The sequence below is a fragment of the Bos indicus genome, chromosome 8, assembly GCF_029378745.1.
Source record: "Bos indicus isolate NIAB-ARS_2022 breed Sahiwal x Tharparkar chromosome 8, NIAB-ARS_B.indTharparkar_mat_pri_1.0, whole genome shotgun sequence".
Taxonomy (NCBI): Eukaryota; Metazoa; Chordata; class Mammalia; order Artiodactyla; family Bovidae; genus Bos; species Bos indicus.
This window is the reverse complement of record NC_091767.1, coordinates 61,518,202-61,533,936: the sequence shown is the minus strand read 5'-3', so window position 1 is coordinate 61,533,936 and position 15,735 is coordinate 61,518,202. Positions and strand designations below refer to the sequence as shown.

General features: G+C 49.2%; 1 protein-coding gene across 2 annotated transcripts in view; it reads left to right on the top strand.

The window, feature by feature from the left end:
- FBXO10 (F-box protein 10) overlaps positions 1-7,909 on the top strand; it is a 42,645-nt gene extending 34,736 nt beyond the window's left edge. For both annotated transcript variants that reach the window (XM_019966224.2, XM_019966223.2), the window contains 4 exons: positions 793-1,062; positions 2,971-3,281; positions 4,380-4,558; positions 5,946-7,909. In XM_019966224.2, coding sequence (XP_019821783.2) covers positions 793-1,062; positions 2,971-3,281; positions 4,380-4,558; positions 5,946-6,120 — 935 coding nt within the window. In that variant the 3' untranslated portion in view covers positions 6,121-7,909. The remainder of the gene's footprint in view (positions 1-792; positions 1,063-2,970; positions 3,282-4,379; positions 4,559-5,945) is intronic.
- Positions 7,910-15,735: the final 7,826 nt, after the last annotated feature.

Below are 15,735 nucleotides of genomic sequence, written 5' to 3'. Positions count from 1 at the left end.
GGGTCAGCAAAGCAGAGAGCTTTAATCCCCACTTAAAACAACCAAGGGCAGGAGTGGATCTTATGTAAGGACAGGGCCATCTGATTTCTGATACATGAACATCTAACCCCTCTTGCTCTTTCTTTTGATCCAGAGAACTAAAAATATAATGGAGAAATAGGGTAATCATAGAAAGAAAACTATTCTCATTCATTCTGTGACCTTGGGCCACACCTCAGTCTTTCTGGACTGTATCTCTAATAATAACAATAGTTAACCTACATTCAGGTCCTGGACTCTTACTAGGCCCTTCCTGTGCATTATCATATTTAATCCTCAGGACCCCTTCTGAGGTTGGTACAGTTAGTAACCCCATTTTAAAGATGAGGAAACTGAGGCACAGAGAAGTTTAGTAACCTGCTCAGGATCACACAGGTAAGGAGTGGTAGGGCTGGGACTCAAACACTGCATTTCCGTGCAGGGTGTGGTTGGGCTGGAGGAGTTCTGAGGGCCCTTTGGGCACTGTCACCATGGGCTCGTGTGTTTCCGATCTGGAAGTAGGGCCTTGGCAGTTCCCAGAGCACTTTTACACCCCATGGAGTGACAACAGTTGTGAGATTAACCTGACTGTTACTACCCCTTGTATGAAGGAGAAGCCTGCAGCAGCCAAGCCCTAAAGTGACTCGTTCAAGGCCATTTACCAATCAGTGGCCCAGTTTCCCAGGCCAGTGCCTTTTTGCTTCCCCGCCTGAGATACTGGGTTCTGCCTTGCCTGTTGGCAGCGTTAACGACCAGCTCTTTTCACTGTTACAGCTAATAAGGGCTGTGGGGTGTGGATGATGGCGTCCAGCCTGCCCCACGTCACCAGCAACCATGTCAGCTACAATGGCCTGTACGGAGTGGCAGTGTTCAGCCAGAAGGATGGCTCCGGAGAATTCCCAGGCGGCCACGGGGCCCAGGAGAACTTCAGCGAGGACGGGGATGCCATCCTGTGGGAGACAGAGCTGGAGAAGGATGACGACCCGCTGCGCCGGCCCATCACCATAGCTCTGGTCGAGTCCAACAGTGTTAACCACAACGGAGGTGAGCACCCCTCCCCGCAGCCCTGCCGCAAGGCCTCCCATGCTCGGCCTGCCCTGAGACCCTTCAGCCTCATCAGCCACTTCTTTAGCCACTCACCTGGTACCCCCACCCCCTGGACTTCAATCCATTCTCTTCTTCTCCCACCACACCCCTCGCCTTTCTCTTGCCCGAAATTCCCTTTCTCCCATCCACATGTCCCAAACAACACGGACCTCAGAGACCTCGCCTGCCATCCTTCCCTCCTTCCACCTGGGCCCTCACCCAGCCCCACCAGCACGGGGGCTGAGACTGTTCGTTCTGTGGCTGTTTCATCAGTTCTGACAGGCAGTGAACTTGAGGCGAGGAACTGAATCCCACTCTTGTTGGTGCCCCCTGCCCCTTGGCACCAGTCCCACACCTGGCATATACATTCAGTCAATTCTGAGACACATTTTTCATATTTTTTTCACATCTCTGATGAGATACATCTTACAGTTGATGGCATATCATGGTTTAATTGGCAGTGATTTTTTTTTAGATTTCCCTGGTGGCTCAGTAAAGCGTCTGCCTACAATGCGGGAGACCTGGGTTCAGTCCCTGTGTCAGGAAGATCTCCTGGAGAAGGAAATGGCACCCCACTCCAGTATTCTTGCCTGGAAAATCCCATGGACAGAGGAGCCTGGTAGGCTACAGTCCATGGGGTCGCAAAGAGTCGGACACGACTGAGCGACTTCACTTTCTTTTTTCTTTCTTAGAGATACAGAAAATAAGAATATTTAAAATCCATGTTATCTTAAACTTGATAAAAATGGATGGTAGGTGTTTGATGTTTGTTGAATGGGGAAAAGAAATTATTGTGGAATTCATCCAACTCTACAGCTCCCACACCTGGCTGATTATGAGAATCACTCTGGGGAATGGTGGAGGAAGGCTTGTTAAAGAGAGGCCCCTGGGCCCTGAGGAAGCTCATCACCCTGGGAGTGGCCGAGGCAGGGAGATGGGGGGCCAGTGGCCCCAGCCCACTTACTTACCTGGAAAATGAGTTCTGTTCCCTCCCAGTTCAGGGTTTCCTTCCCATGGCCACACTGTCCAGTTCAACAAGCAAAGCCACGTAAATTCAAAACACTTGATTTATTTTTGCGATTCTCAACCAAGCCAAGAGAAGCAACAGGCAGGTGGCACCAAAAAATTCAGACCTGCAGGGCTTACAACCCAGACTGCTCCCACAAGACCCTGTGGTCATCACCCTCCCTCAGCCTCCTCCCCCTGCTGCCCGAGCCTCCCGCTCCTGGCGGGGTTGCGGCAGACGTCACCACTGGGAGTCCTCACCACCCCAGGTCCGCCTGCCATGCTGCCTCTTCCTGACCACGTTCTGCGGTTCTCAGCCTGCTGATCTTGTGCTTTTTTTCCCTATGGTATCTGTAAGACATTTCTTAATTCTTCAGAAATAAGAAAATTTCCCCAGACAATAGGGAGGCAGATTCTAGCTCAGAATGGGAAGCAGAACAAAAGCAACAGAGTTTTCACTCAGGTGAGTCTGTCTGTCCAGAGGCAGGATGGGCAGCCTTGATCAGGTAGTGAGCGCTCCGTCCCAGGAGGTACAGACGGCAGTCGGGGGAGACAACTGTAGGAGGCATTCCAGTGCAGGATGAGTGCCTGGGCCAGAGGACCAGCTGAGTCTCAGGCGCCTCTTCACAGCGTGTCTCCGTCCCCCTCACTGAGCACTTGGCTCAGAAGGAACAGAGTTTCCTTGCTGGTCCTAGGTTTCCTCCTGCTCTGTTATCCAGCTTGGAAGATGCAAGTCCCCAGGGCTGCCTCTCCCTCTCCTCCCTACCTCCTTTCCTGGGTGCACAGTTCTGAGAAGGCTTTTCCTCCTGGTCTGGTTAGCAGTGACCCTGGGGCCACCCTGTGCTTCCTCTCCCCCGACAGCCTCAGGACTCTACATCCAGAGCAGTGAGGCACTGCACATTGTAACCAACGTGATCCACGCCAACAGAGTCAGGGGCATCACTGTGGCCCAAAGCAGTCAGCTCACCCGTGTGGCCAACAACAGCATCTCCTGCAACCGCCAGAGTGGGGTCAAGATCGAGGCCCAGTGCAAGGTGGAGCTCCGGGGCAATGGTATCTATGACAACAGAGGCCATGGCGTCATCACCAAGGGTGACAGCACCGTCATGGAAAATGACATCATTGGCAACCGGGGCAGTGGGCTGCAGCTGCTGCCCATGTCTGACACAAAGGTGTGTGTGTGTGTGTGTGTGTGTGTGTGTGTGTGTGTGTGTGTGAGTGTGAGACATGCGTGCCTACACCAGTCCCAGGAGAGCCACGTGTGTGTGTGTGTCATGTGCGTGCCTATGCCAGTCCTAGGGGGGCTCTCTTGCCCTCTCTACTGAGAAACAAAACCATAAACCCTCAGCAGTCTGCAAGGGTGCCACCTAAACCCTGCCTGCAAGAGACAGGGGGCACTTCACACAGGAGGGGTACTGGCAGGAAACTGGGGTGGGGGTGCCCCCTGAGGTATCTTCATGGTCTTCAGGTCAAGATCAGGGCTATTTCAGCTTTCTCCTCCTAGAGGACTAATCTCACTGAGGACCTGTCTTGCCCCGGGGCCTTGCAACACTGTCCCATTACCCAGAGTAGCCTTCTCCCCACTGGCTGTCACTGTCTTCTGGAAGCCCTCCCTGGCGGTGCAGGCTGTGGGAGGTGCCCCTTTTTTGGCTTCTGAGGCGTCTCTGCCCACCCCTGCCTCCAGGGCACTTCCCTCAGTGCTGTGTCTGCTCCTTTTCCTGGTTTTCTTCCCCACAGGACCTTGAGCTCCGAGCTCCACTTTTAAGCAAAGCACTGAGTTGGGTGCTAGGGTTTCATTGTTGAGCCAAGCAGACCCAGTCCCTGCCCATGTGAAATTACAGTCCCAGAGCCTCCTTTCGGCTTTGTGGCTTCGTGAGTCCCTGACTTCGGCAAGGAGTAAAGAACTCCTTGGCTGTGCATCCAAGCACTGTGGGAAGGCAGAGGAGGGCTCACTGTCGTCTCAGCTGGGCCATCAGTGGCCCTTGCTTCCAGCTCCACCTCCTCAGTCTGAGGGCCCTTTTCACATTGTTCCTTCTTCCTGGAACATCTCTCCCTGCTCTGTGCCTGAGAAACTCCTACAGCTTATCCATCACCTTTTCCAGGAAGCCTTCTCTGGTTCTCTGGCTGCTCGACAGCCTTTCCATGAGCTCCCTTGGCTCAGTGCTGACTTACCTAGCGTGCTTGTACCCCTCAGTTTTATAATTGGTGATTCATTCACCTGGCTTCCCACCAGTCCCCGAGGTGTGACAAGCTTTGGCTGCCTCTCCCAGGTAATAAAGAACCGAATCCATTCATTCCGGGCCTCCAGCATTGCAGTGCAGGGCCACGCCAAGGCCCTGGTGCAGGAGAACACCATCTTCCAGGGCAGGACCAACAAGACCATCTTCCAGCAGAGCTCAAACAACCAAGAATGCATTATACAGAACAACAGGTTCTTGGTCTTCAAGAAGTAAGTGCATGGGGTGCCTAAACCAATCTTCTAGAACCACCGCGAGGTCACTGGGGAAGCCAGGCCTAGTGATTGTGGCAACCCTTGCTCTAGTCATGCCAGCTTTCAGCTCTGGTCAGATAAAGGCCTGTGCTTGACCTTTGTGTTGGGCCTGGGCAGAGGAGCTGAGCCTGACTCCCTAGGAGGGAATAAGCTTTCAAAGAGTCTGGGTATGTGGTTTCAAATCTCACCTCTGCCAGCTACTGGCTATGTGACCTTGGGCAATTTACTCAGCATCTCTGAGCCTTAGTAAAATCCACTTAATAAAGTCCGTAGCACCAACTTAAGATAAAATAAGGTCCTGTGACCTAGTAGCATATCTGAGGTCTCACATGAGTGTTTATTGCTGTGGCCACTGTTGCCCCTTGAACAAATACCCCCAGGCTTTTACTCACCCCTTAGTAGCCAGCCTCTGACACTGCCCACACCTTGCCAGCCCTACTTGTAATATTATCATAAAAATACAAGACAATGTTGCTGGTTTAAGCAGTTTAGGATTTGATATGTATTACAGGTGATTCCTTGTAACTTAGGTCAGAAAGTCCTGATCAAACCATCATTATCATTTGATTTTCCCCAACCCTTCATAACCTCCACAAAAGCTTAAGAGATTGGAAACCCATCAGTTTCTGCCCTCTGTAGATTTGTATTTTCCAGAATGTCATCTAAAGAAATAATATACCATGTAGTCTTTCGAGCCCAGCTTCTTAGACTTAGCCCAGTGTATCCCGGATTCCCCTGTGGTGTCACAACTGTCATTCATTCTTTTTGTCGCTTAATGAACACACCACTTGGTTTATCTGTTCATCAGCTGAGGAATATTTAGGTAGCTTCTAATTTTTGCTGATGATTAATAAAGCTTGTATGGGACTTCTCTGGCAGTTCAGTGGTTAAGAGTCTGCCTTCCAACGCAGGGGGTGCAGATTCAATCCCTCGTCAGGGAGCTAAGATCCCCACATGCCACAGGGTATGGCCAAAAACTAAAGGTAAATGAATGAATAAAGCTTGCATAACATTCATGGTCATACATAATGGGAAAAAAAAATTGGGCCTGGAGGAATGAAAGAAAAAAAGAGAAACTCACTGGTCTTATCTAGATCCTTGTTTAAAGATGGAGGAATAGAGGACGAGAGGGAACCTGTCCAGGGTTGCATCAGAACTGAAGGCAGAGCTGGAACTGGATTTAGCTTCATGCATGTCCCACCCCCTTTTGCTATCACTTAACTAGGGAGACACAACCTATACCCCAATTTAAACACCTGGATCTTGAGCCAAAGGTAAGGTTGTACAGGACATTCAGCAAATGCTCTAGACCCTCAAAGACTGCATTCTCATTTTGCCCCTTCAGGTCTGATACATGGCGCCTGGCGAACCCACCAGCACGGCCTCACCTTGAAAACTCTCTCCGAGGCCCCTCCGCTGCCCATGGTGGGCAGAAGGTGACAGCCATGGCAACCAGGATCACAGCCCATGTGGAAGGTGGTTACCACAGCAAACGCAGCATCTTCTGCACCATCCTGTAAGAATGGAGAGCTGCAGGAGGAGGCAGCTGGGGGGCGTCCAAAGACCCCAGGAAGCAGGCACATACCCTGCTGTCAGGCTTGGGCCCTGCCGGGCCAAGAGGTTGCAGCCTTCACGGAGGGAAGAAGTAGCACTTGTGAAGGCTCCTGCTCATCTTATCTCCTCCTCCCTGAAAAGCAGGCTCTCAAGTCTTCTGGGGACTGAGAACAAGGCACCTCCAAAGCCCTTTAGCTCCACAGCCCACAGCAGGAAGGAGCTTGGGTTTTGTGTTGGTTTGGTTGGTTGGTATTTTTGGCTGTGCCATGCGTGCTGCTTGCAGGATCTTAGTTCCCCAACCATGGAATTATTTTTCAAGGAGAAAAAGGGAACAGAAGTTGGTGGGTTTCTAGTCCCTCGAGCTCTTGTAGAGATGATGAAGAGTTGGGGAAATTGATTCTGAAACCTTGGCCAGGGTTTTCTGTTTGAGTTACAGGGAACTATACACACCAAACCCAGAATCTTCTCAGGGAAGAATGAATTTACTTTTAAGGGACAGAAGTGATTCCAGTGAGATGGAAAGAGCCCCCGAGTCATCCCCTTTCCTAGCCCTCAGCTTACTCTCCAGGGACACTGCAACACCCACTCTGCTGTGAGGGAGGCTGGAGGTTTGGTTTCCTCAAGGACACAGTTCTCTTGGATGTGGACCTTGAAGGAGTAGGGGCTTGAGATAAGGAGCCTCTCTTGGCAGGCTGCCCCAGGGACAACTGGGAAAGCAGGAGGGGCGTGTGGAGAAGGCTTCCCTCAAGTGGTTAGGTGTGCAGGTGAGGGCTGGGCAGTGCAAGGACTCACCTGACTGCTCCACCCTCTAGTTGCCCCCAGACTCAGGAGGACATAGTTGACTCAGTGCCTGCAGCACAGGGAGGATTCGAATCCCACAAGCACACCCAGACCAGCCGCCCCTGCTGGGCGCCAGACAGGTGGAGATGGAGGTGCTTGGGGCCCCATCTGTGTCCACGTTCTCATGGATGACCGACCACCTGCCTTTACAGACCCTACCGTGGTTTCCCACTCTGTGCCTTGGCTCACACTCTCCTTACCTTTGGGCGTGCCCTCCTCGCCAGCTATGCACACCCAGGTCCCACCCATCCTTCCAGGCTCAACACGCCATGCGAATGGCAGCGCTCTGCCCTCTGAGCCTCCTCTGCCCCCACAGGGTACACTCTGTCTTGCTTAGAAATTACCCAGGTCCATCCCTGTCCACTGACTCACCTGTAAGCTCCATGAAGGTCACCGCCTGTGTCCCCAGCCCAGGGTACAGGGAGGGTTAGTAGCTTGAGGAGAGGGACAGGAAGGCTCTGCTAAGCTCAACTGTGAATGTGTGAAGGTTCCAGAGCCAGGCGGTCTCAGACCCACTATTCAAGGAAGGGAGCCTGACAGGCTCGGCTCAACCTAAACATTCCCTCGCCAACCTGGCCTTTCATGCGGCACCTCACCAGCCTGGTAAGGTCATGGTTGTACGCCCACAGCTGGCGTCCCAGGCAGGTTCTGCCAGGCCCCTGGTGCTGTTCTCCCAGGTCGGGTAGGGTGTGGCTAGAGGGAGTCGGGGGCTCAGTCTCCTCCCTGAGGACTTGGGGCACAAGAGCGTGGGTCCCTCCACTCCCCAGCACTGTTCTTTGCACTTATCTGTGGCCCCAATGTGAGTCGCTGTACAAAATGCTGCCTTTTATTATTTTGTAACAAATGACTTTTCTGTGAACCAAGTGCTTATGAAAATCTCAGCAACCAAAATAAAGTTCTATATTTTAAGAGGCACTTTGGGGGGTACTTTCCTTGGTCTGGGTATCTACTGGGGGTCCTGAGCACTGGATGCAGGCCCATCACCTTTCTGCCTCCCAGAGGTACCACAGCTTCCACTGAAGGAGGCGGGAGACCAGGGCCATCATGTCCATTCAGCTTGTTCCCACAGGATCCCAGGTTTTAACGTCTGTGTCCTCACAGGTCAGGGACCATGGTGCAGGCCTGCCTGCCCCATGCGCTTTCTGAAGAGCAACAGTGAAGTCCCTGGTGTGGATGACCTGATGGTCTGCAAAGGGATTTCAGATCCATGACCACGTTTTCCCCAGTTTTACTCATTTAGCATCTACACATAACTTGAGTAGAAAGCCAGTAATTAGTATTTAAGTGCTCTTTTAATTAAGACTTTTATTTTTTAGGATAGTTTTAGAATTTTTCTCTTAAATATTCTTAACTGAGGTATAGTGGATGTATGTTTCAGGTGTACAGCATAGTGGTTCATAATTTTTAAAGGTTATACTCCATTTATAGAATAGTAGCTATATTCCCTGTGCTGTACAATATCCTGTAGTTGATTCTCCTTGTAGTTTATTAATAGTAGTTTGTACCTCTTAATCGCCCACCTTTCTCCCCCTTCCCTCTCCCACGTGTTCAGTCGCTCAGTCATGTCAGACTCTTTGCGACCCCATGGACTGCAGCACGCCAGGCTTCCCGGTCCTTCACCATCTCCCACTGGTAACCACTACTTTGTTCTCTAGATCTAAGAGTATGTTTCTTTTTATATTCACTAGTTTATTTTTTAGGTTCCACATATAAGTGCTATCATACAACATTTGTCTTACTCTGACTTATTTCACTAAGCATGATACCCTCCAAATTCATCCTTGTTACAAATGGCAAAATTTCATTATTTTTATGGCTGAGAGTTTATGTCCATGAGTCTGTTTCTGTTTTGTAGATAGGTTCGTTTTGTCATAAGGTGTTTCCCTTGTGGCTCAGACAATAAAGAATCTGCCTGTAATTCAGGAGACCCAGGTTCGATCCCCGGGTCAGGAAGATCCCCTGGAGAAGGGAATGTCTAACCACTCCATTACTCTTGTATGGAGAATTCATGGACACCAGAACCTGGTGGGCAACAGCCCATGGGGTTGAAAAGAGTTGGATACGACTGAGGGACCTATAGCCTTCGTTTTTCATATTTTAAATTCCACATATAAGTGATATCTGAGGGTATTTGTCTTTTTCTGACTTCACTTGATAATCAAGGTCCGTTCATGTTGCTGCAAATGGCCTCATTTTGTTCTTTTATGGCTGAATAGTATTCCATTGTATATATGCACATCTTGATCCATTCATCTGTCACTGGACATTTAGGTTGCTTCCATGTCTTGGCTATCGTGAATAGTGCTGCTATGAACAAAGGGGTGCACATATTTTTTTGGATTCGTTTTGTCTGGATATATGCCCAGGAATGGGATTGCTGGGTCATACGGTAATTGTTTTTAGTTTTATGAGGAATGGAATACTGACCAGTGTGAGGTGGTACCTCATAGCTTTAATCTGCATTTCCCTAGTAATTAGCAATGTTGAGCATCTTTTCACATGTCTATTGGCCATCTGTATCTCTTCTTTGGAGAAATGTCTCCTGGAACCCAGAAGGGCCAAGTCAGCCACTAGAGATGACTCCTGCATCCAAGGGGCAGCAGCTTTCAAAGTTGGTGACAGATCTTGTTCTTTTGGATGGTGTCTTGCTGCCTGAGAGCTGATGCAGTGATAAAGGCTGTAACAGTGGGTTTCGCTCCTCCCCTCACTCACTGCCCACACAATGGTGCCTGCCCTCTAAGGTGGCCCAGGCACCCTCTGAGTACACCCTCAGGTGCGGTGCTACCAGACCCCAACCCCTTCAGGCTGTTTGCACGAAGTTCACCTCGGTCCTCTCATGGAGTCTAATCTCCGAAGCCTAAGCTTCTGCACCCAGCCACCCCCCGGACTGTGGACATGAACTCCAGTGGACACCTATCAGGCTGGGGAGTGCACACCCATAGCACTGACCGTCTATACAGGTCTTTATCTGTTCTAGCAGAGGCAGACTGATGGCTGTGCTCTCCTCAGAGGCTCTGAAGCTCCTTTATATTCTGGCTGATTTCTGCTGGTGAAGGGACTTCAGGGTGGGGGAACCTTTCCTCTTTCACAGCTTCCTTCCAAGAGCACAGGTACAATCTGGATTCCTTCCCCTCCCCCCTTTTCTTTCATCCTACCGTTACGTGGAGATTTTCTTGCTCTTTCAGGGGTCTGAGGTCTTCTGCCAGGGCTCAATAGATGTTTGGTGAGAACTATCCCACATGTGGGTATATTTTTGATGTATTAGTGGGAGGAGGTGAGCTTCACATCGTACTACTTCACCATCTTGATTGCTCTCCCCAGAGGGAACTGTGTTCTGAATGGTGATGCCTGTTAAGGCTCAGTAGTTTCCCTACCCGGAGAAAATCCCATGGACGGAGGAGCCTGGAAGGCTACAGTCCATGGGGTCGCGGAGGGTCGGACACGACTGGGTGACTTCACTTTCATTTTTCACTTTCATGCATTGGAGAAGGAAATGGCAACCCACTCCAGTGTTCTTGCCTGGAGAATCCCAGGGACGGGGGAGCCTGGTGGGCTGCCATCTATGGGGTCGCACAGAGTCGGACACGACTGAAGTGACTTAGCAGCAGGTTCCCTACCAAACGTTAAGAGGCTGTATGCAGAAGAGGTGTGAGTAAGGCTGTTAACCTAGGGCTTCCATAACAGGAACAGCCAGGACACACACACATACAGTGCCCATGTTCTGCCAAGTCATCTGGAGGCATAAGTGGAACACCGGCCACCCATCCTATCTTGGCTTTTCCGTGGCTGGGGAAGCATCTGGAAGATCCACTTCAGTAGCCCGGGTGGGTCTTGGAAAGCTTAAGGAAGACACAGAGTTTGGGAGTCCTGTCTTGCACCTCAGGAGGTATGTCCCAGCTCTTATGTACAGAAATCATGGATCAGAAGATAGGGTTCTCTAAGGCAGCTGTGCTTCCCTGGGGTTGCTTGCTTGTCTGCAGCAGCTAAGTCTCCTCCCGAGGGTGCCTTGCCACAGTTGAAGGTTTAACCCTTGTGTGGACCTCACAGGTCTTGGCTGTTCCCCACCCAAGCAGCTTACCCTGCGGCCTCCCTAGCCTTCCCTGCTGGCCAGTCAGGCTCAATGTTGATGCCTGCCGATGGGAGTGTATAAGCACAACAAAGACCAATATGGGGGGAGGGGATAAATTAGGAATTTCGGAATAACAGATACACACTATGACATATAAAATAAACAACAGGAACCTACTGAATAGCACAGGAAACAGTATTCATATCTTGTAATAACTAAGAGAAGAATCTGAAAAAGATAGCTAGATATAGATATTGGAGAAGGCAATGGCACCCCACTCCAGTACTCTTGCCTGGAAAATCCCATGGACAGAGGAGCCTGGTAGGCTGAAGTCCATGGGGTCGCTAGGAGTCGGACATGACTGAGCGACTTCACTTTCACTTTTCACTTTCATGCACTGGAGAAGGAAATGGCAACCCACTCCAGTGTTCTTGCCAGGGATGGGGAAGCCTGGTGGGCTGCCGTCTATGGGGTCGCACAGAGTCGGACACGACTGAAGCGACTTAGCAGCAGCAGTAGCAGCAGCAGCAGCAGATATAGATATATATGTATAACTGAATCACTTTGCTGTACACCTAAAACATTGTAGATCAACCATACTTAAAAAAAAACCAATACAGCTTCATCACCGAGGCCTCCCAGTCCTGTTGAGGCCACTGCTCCCTGTAGTCAGAGGAGGCCCTGGCTATAGTGAATGGTGGGCATGCTGTGGCCAGACCAGACAAGAGCCAGAGTTGGGTCTTGGAACAGCACATGAGCTGACACCCGTCCAGTAACATCACTGGGCCCACCTTCTTCCCTCTCCTTCCAATAGCACAGTTTCTTCTCTGACCAGTCTTCATGGTGGACTCACCTGGGGCCTGCTGGACTTATTCCAACCTTGGGTAGTCTCCCAGTAGGAACACCCTCATTCCACTAGTTCCTTCTCCCCTCCTGTGTAGAACTTCACAGGGTGCAGTTATGGCCACTGCATTGGGCCCATTCACTGTGATCATCCTTTTAAATGGAAGTCAAGCCTAGCCTGGCCTTCTAGTACAGTCTGAGTGACCTGTCACCCCTGCTTAGAAACCAGTTTTTGCCTGACTGCAGCCAAAGATGCCATCTGTTTTGATTGTCAGTATGGCATTTCACTTCTTAGTCTGGGCCAATCGTTCATGTCATCTACCCAGGCTCCTTGGATAAAAGGCTGATTCCAGATCCAGGACCAGAGCAGGAAAGTACAAGGCGGCTAGAATATCTTGTGAAGTATCCTTAAAAAGACAGGTATACAAGAGCTAGCTTGAAGGAACTCAGATTGGCCAAATGTGGTACAATCTGAGCATCAAAATAATTGGTAACTGTTCACAGGATAATCCATGAGTCCATACTAAATGAACAAAAAAATTTTTTAATGTAAGAGAAAAGAAAGCTTCTCCTTAACAACAGAATGCCAACAGTAAATGTGTAAGAAACTATGGGAGTGAGAATATCACTTGTCATTTTGTAGCCTTCATGGTACTTCATTCAGCAAAAATGATCAATCCAGGCTAAAACTCATGGGTGATAATTAGATGGGGAACAGGATATTTAGAGGCTTAAAGTATTTCTCCAAAAATTAACTACAAAAAGAAAAGTAGTAACTCCAAAGTGGAGAGATTATAAACTTAAAGACAAACCAACATCACATGCTGACTGTGATGCGTATGGAGCAGAGCAACACGTCTGTAAATTCCCTGCCGAAAATGTATATCCTGAATCTAATCATAAGGAGATGCCAGGTAAACCCAAGTTGAGGGATACTCTGCAAGATGGCTAATTTACTCTTCAAAATGTCAAGGTTAGGAACGGCAAAGACTGAGGAATTGCTTCAGATGAAATAAGACCAATGAAGTGTGATGGACAAAACGTGAATATGAGCTGTGGGCCAGATCCGAGTTCCTGCTTTTGGTAAGTGTAACGCGCTTATGGAAGAGAAAGGCCTCATTATTCTTAGGATATACACACCGAAGTACTTAAGATAAAAAGGGTGCTTTTCTCAAACTGTCCCAAATGGTTCAAAAGGAAATATATAAGTGCACAAAGCAAATAATAAATAGGATGACGCATAAACAGTTGGAGCGCCTGGGTAAAGGATATACAGGAGTTCTCTGTATATGACTGTAATTATTCTTGCAACTTTCTAAGTATGACATTATATAAAAATAAAGTTCTTAAAAGAAGATGCTTTAAAAATTTTTACCTAATTAGTTTTTTTTTATGTTGAGTCCTCTGCAAGGATGTTAAATATTCCTTCTTTGATCTCATTACTGTCAACAGTGTCAGCAGGTCAGGGCCACTTCCCTCCAAGGAAAAGACTTCATTCTGTTAACATTCTATAAGTTATTCCACAAACTGCAAATCTTATTAAGGGTATAAGCCTCTAGCCCACAGTCTGTTTTTCTTCAAAGAGATCATCAAGCGATTATGACAAGTAACTTGGTGGGATCAAGGAATCCTCTGGGAATGCATTAGTAAATAAGTGGGGTTTGAGAGCCAGGAAAAACCTAGTACAATCCCATTATTCTACAAGTGTGTACTGCCGGATAGCTCTGCCAAGGAAAGAAGGTGCCACTTATGGACTCTAGCTCACTCCGGACACTGCTGTTTATATACTGGGCACTGTGCTAGGCGCCCTCTCTCGAGACTTGTTGGAAAGGGCCCCCTTTTGAGCCTTCTGATCCACAAACCCTTTGATGTGCGAAAACTGGCTTTTCAGTCTCTTGGGACCGCATCACCTACACTTAGTGAAGTACACCTGTTGTCACCCAGGACAAGTATACAGCTGACCCCTGAACAACGCAAGAAGTTAGGGGCACCGACCCTCCACACAACTGCAAAATCCACATATGATTCAGGCCAGCCCCTGTATCTGTGGTTCCACATCTGCAGGTTCAACCAACCACTCATGTGGTGCTGTAGTGTTTACTACTGGAAAAAGTCCACGTCTAAGTGGACCCAAGCAGTTCATATCCATGTTTTCAAGGGTCAGCAGTATACTTACCACTCAAGGCCTTTCCCCATCCACACCACCCCTCGGTGCGAGTGACGGAAGTGACCCACACAGTGCCTGCTTCCCCATGAGGACAGAGGCTGCTCAGGGGCCAGTCATATGCTGTGATCTAATCACTGCTGGAAATTAAGCCTTGAGGTGTCAAAACCATCAGAATCTAAACGTATTCATGATGACACCCGCAAACACATTAGGGATTCTTTTCCCAAAGTCAAATCAGGATTATTATTTTTTCTGATGCAGTCACATACCTGATTTTTGCAACAGCTTATATAAAGAAAAATAACAGGCATTTAGATTTCCTGCTCACACCTCTGCTGGAGGGAAGTGCCCGCTTCCCAGGATCAGACACAAATGGGGACAAGCCAGACAAGAACATGGAAAATGGGCATTTCAGGCCTGGTCATGTGTTAGAAGTGACTCTGACAGCCGCACCCCAGTAATCGAAGAAATACAAGGATCACATGCCCTGAATTAATCATCCAAGGCCCATTTCTACTATGTCTTCCCTAACAGATGGCCCAGCTGCTGTGTAAACATCTTCCTTTCTCATTTTCAGAGAGAGGTGGGTTCTCTCTTCCTTCTTCCACTGCCCCCGGCCCCCCAGCATGAGCCCCACATACTGCACTGCTCCCACTGCCTCAGGAGAACCTTGAAGAACTGAGTCTGAGCATCAGCCATATACTTGAGACTTTGTGTCACAGTCCCGTTCCTCACAGCAACCCTCTGGACACCACTTCTCCATATTCCCCTGGCAGATAAGATGGGTGGCAGTAAGCACCCCTTCCCATCTGCTTCTGGTATGGCTTCCTGTAACTAGAGGCTGGAGAGCTGAAACCTATTTCTAAGACACCCTCACTGCTAGGATTCTGGACGAAATGAGATCCCTACATGTGTACTCACAGAGGAAGGAAGCAAGGTAGGCGGCCAGCCTCTTGATCTTTGGGCTGTCCATGCTGACAAGCCAGGAGGTGGAAGCCTGGATACTGAAAGTATGGGTGGCTGAACCAGCATTCCAGTTTCAAGTTACCAGCTTCATGAATTCCGGAAGCAGCTGAATTCAAGAAGCTTCATGAATTCAAGTGGCTTCTTCATGCCTGGCCAGCCACCCAAGCTGTGTTCTTCAACTCAGCAGTTCTAGCAGCAACTTCCTGACACCAGCTCCTGCAACTTTTTAACAATTTCGTACCATTTTGTCCATGTGTTAAACTCCTTTCTCCTTAAGAACATCTAGGACCATTTGTTTTCTGTACTGAGCTCTGACCAATTAATTCACTGGCTTTCAAGGCTCACCCCTGCCCTGTGTGTGGCCTGAGCCAAGCTGAGCAACTGATTTAATCACTTCCTCTGATTTGGTTCTGCTTTGTTTCAGTAGCCCAGAACTAAGTTAGCATGTTTGGGCAACCCCATCACACTGGTGACCTGAAGCCTCCTCTCCCAGCCCTGCTGGGCTTTGTCCTCACCATGGACGCCGGTGGTCCTTCCAGACCTAAGCACAGCATTTCACATTTCTCTTAATGTTAACCTTTATCCATTAGATGTGGCTCAAGGTTCAGCCTGTGAGATCTTTTGCCTCCGACTGTCCCACATCCCACACATGAACCATCTGCCATTTATAGTCACAGTGACACCAAAGCAGAGACA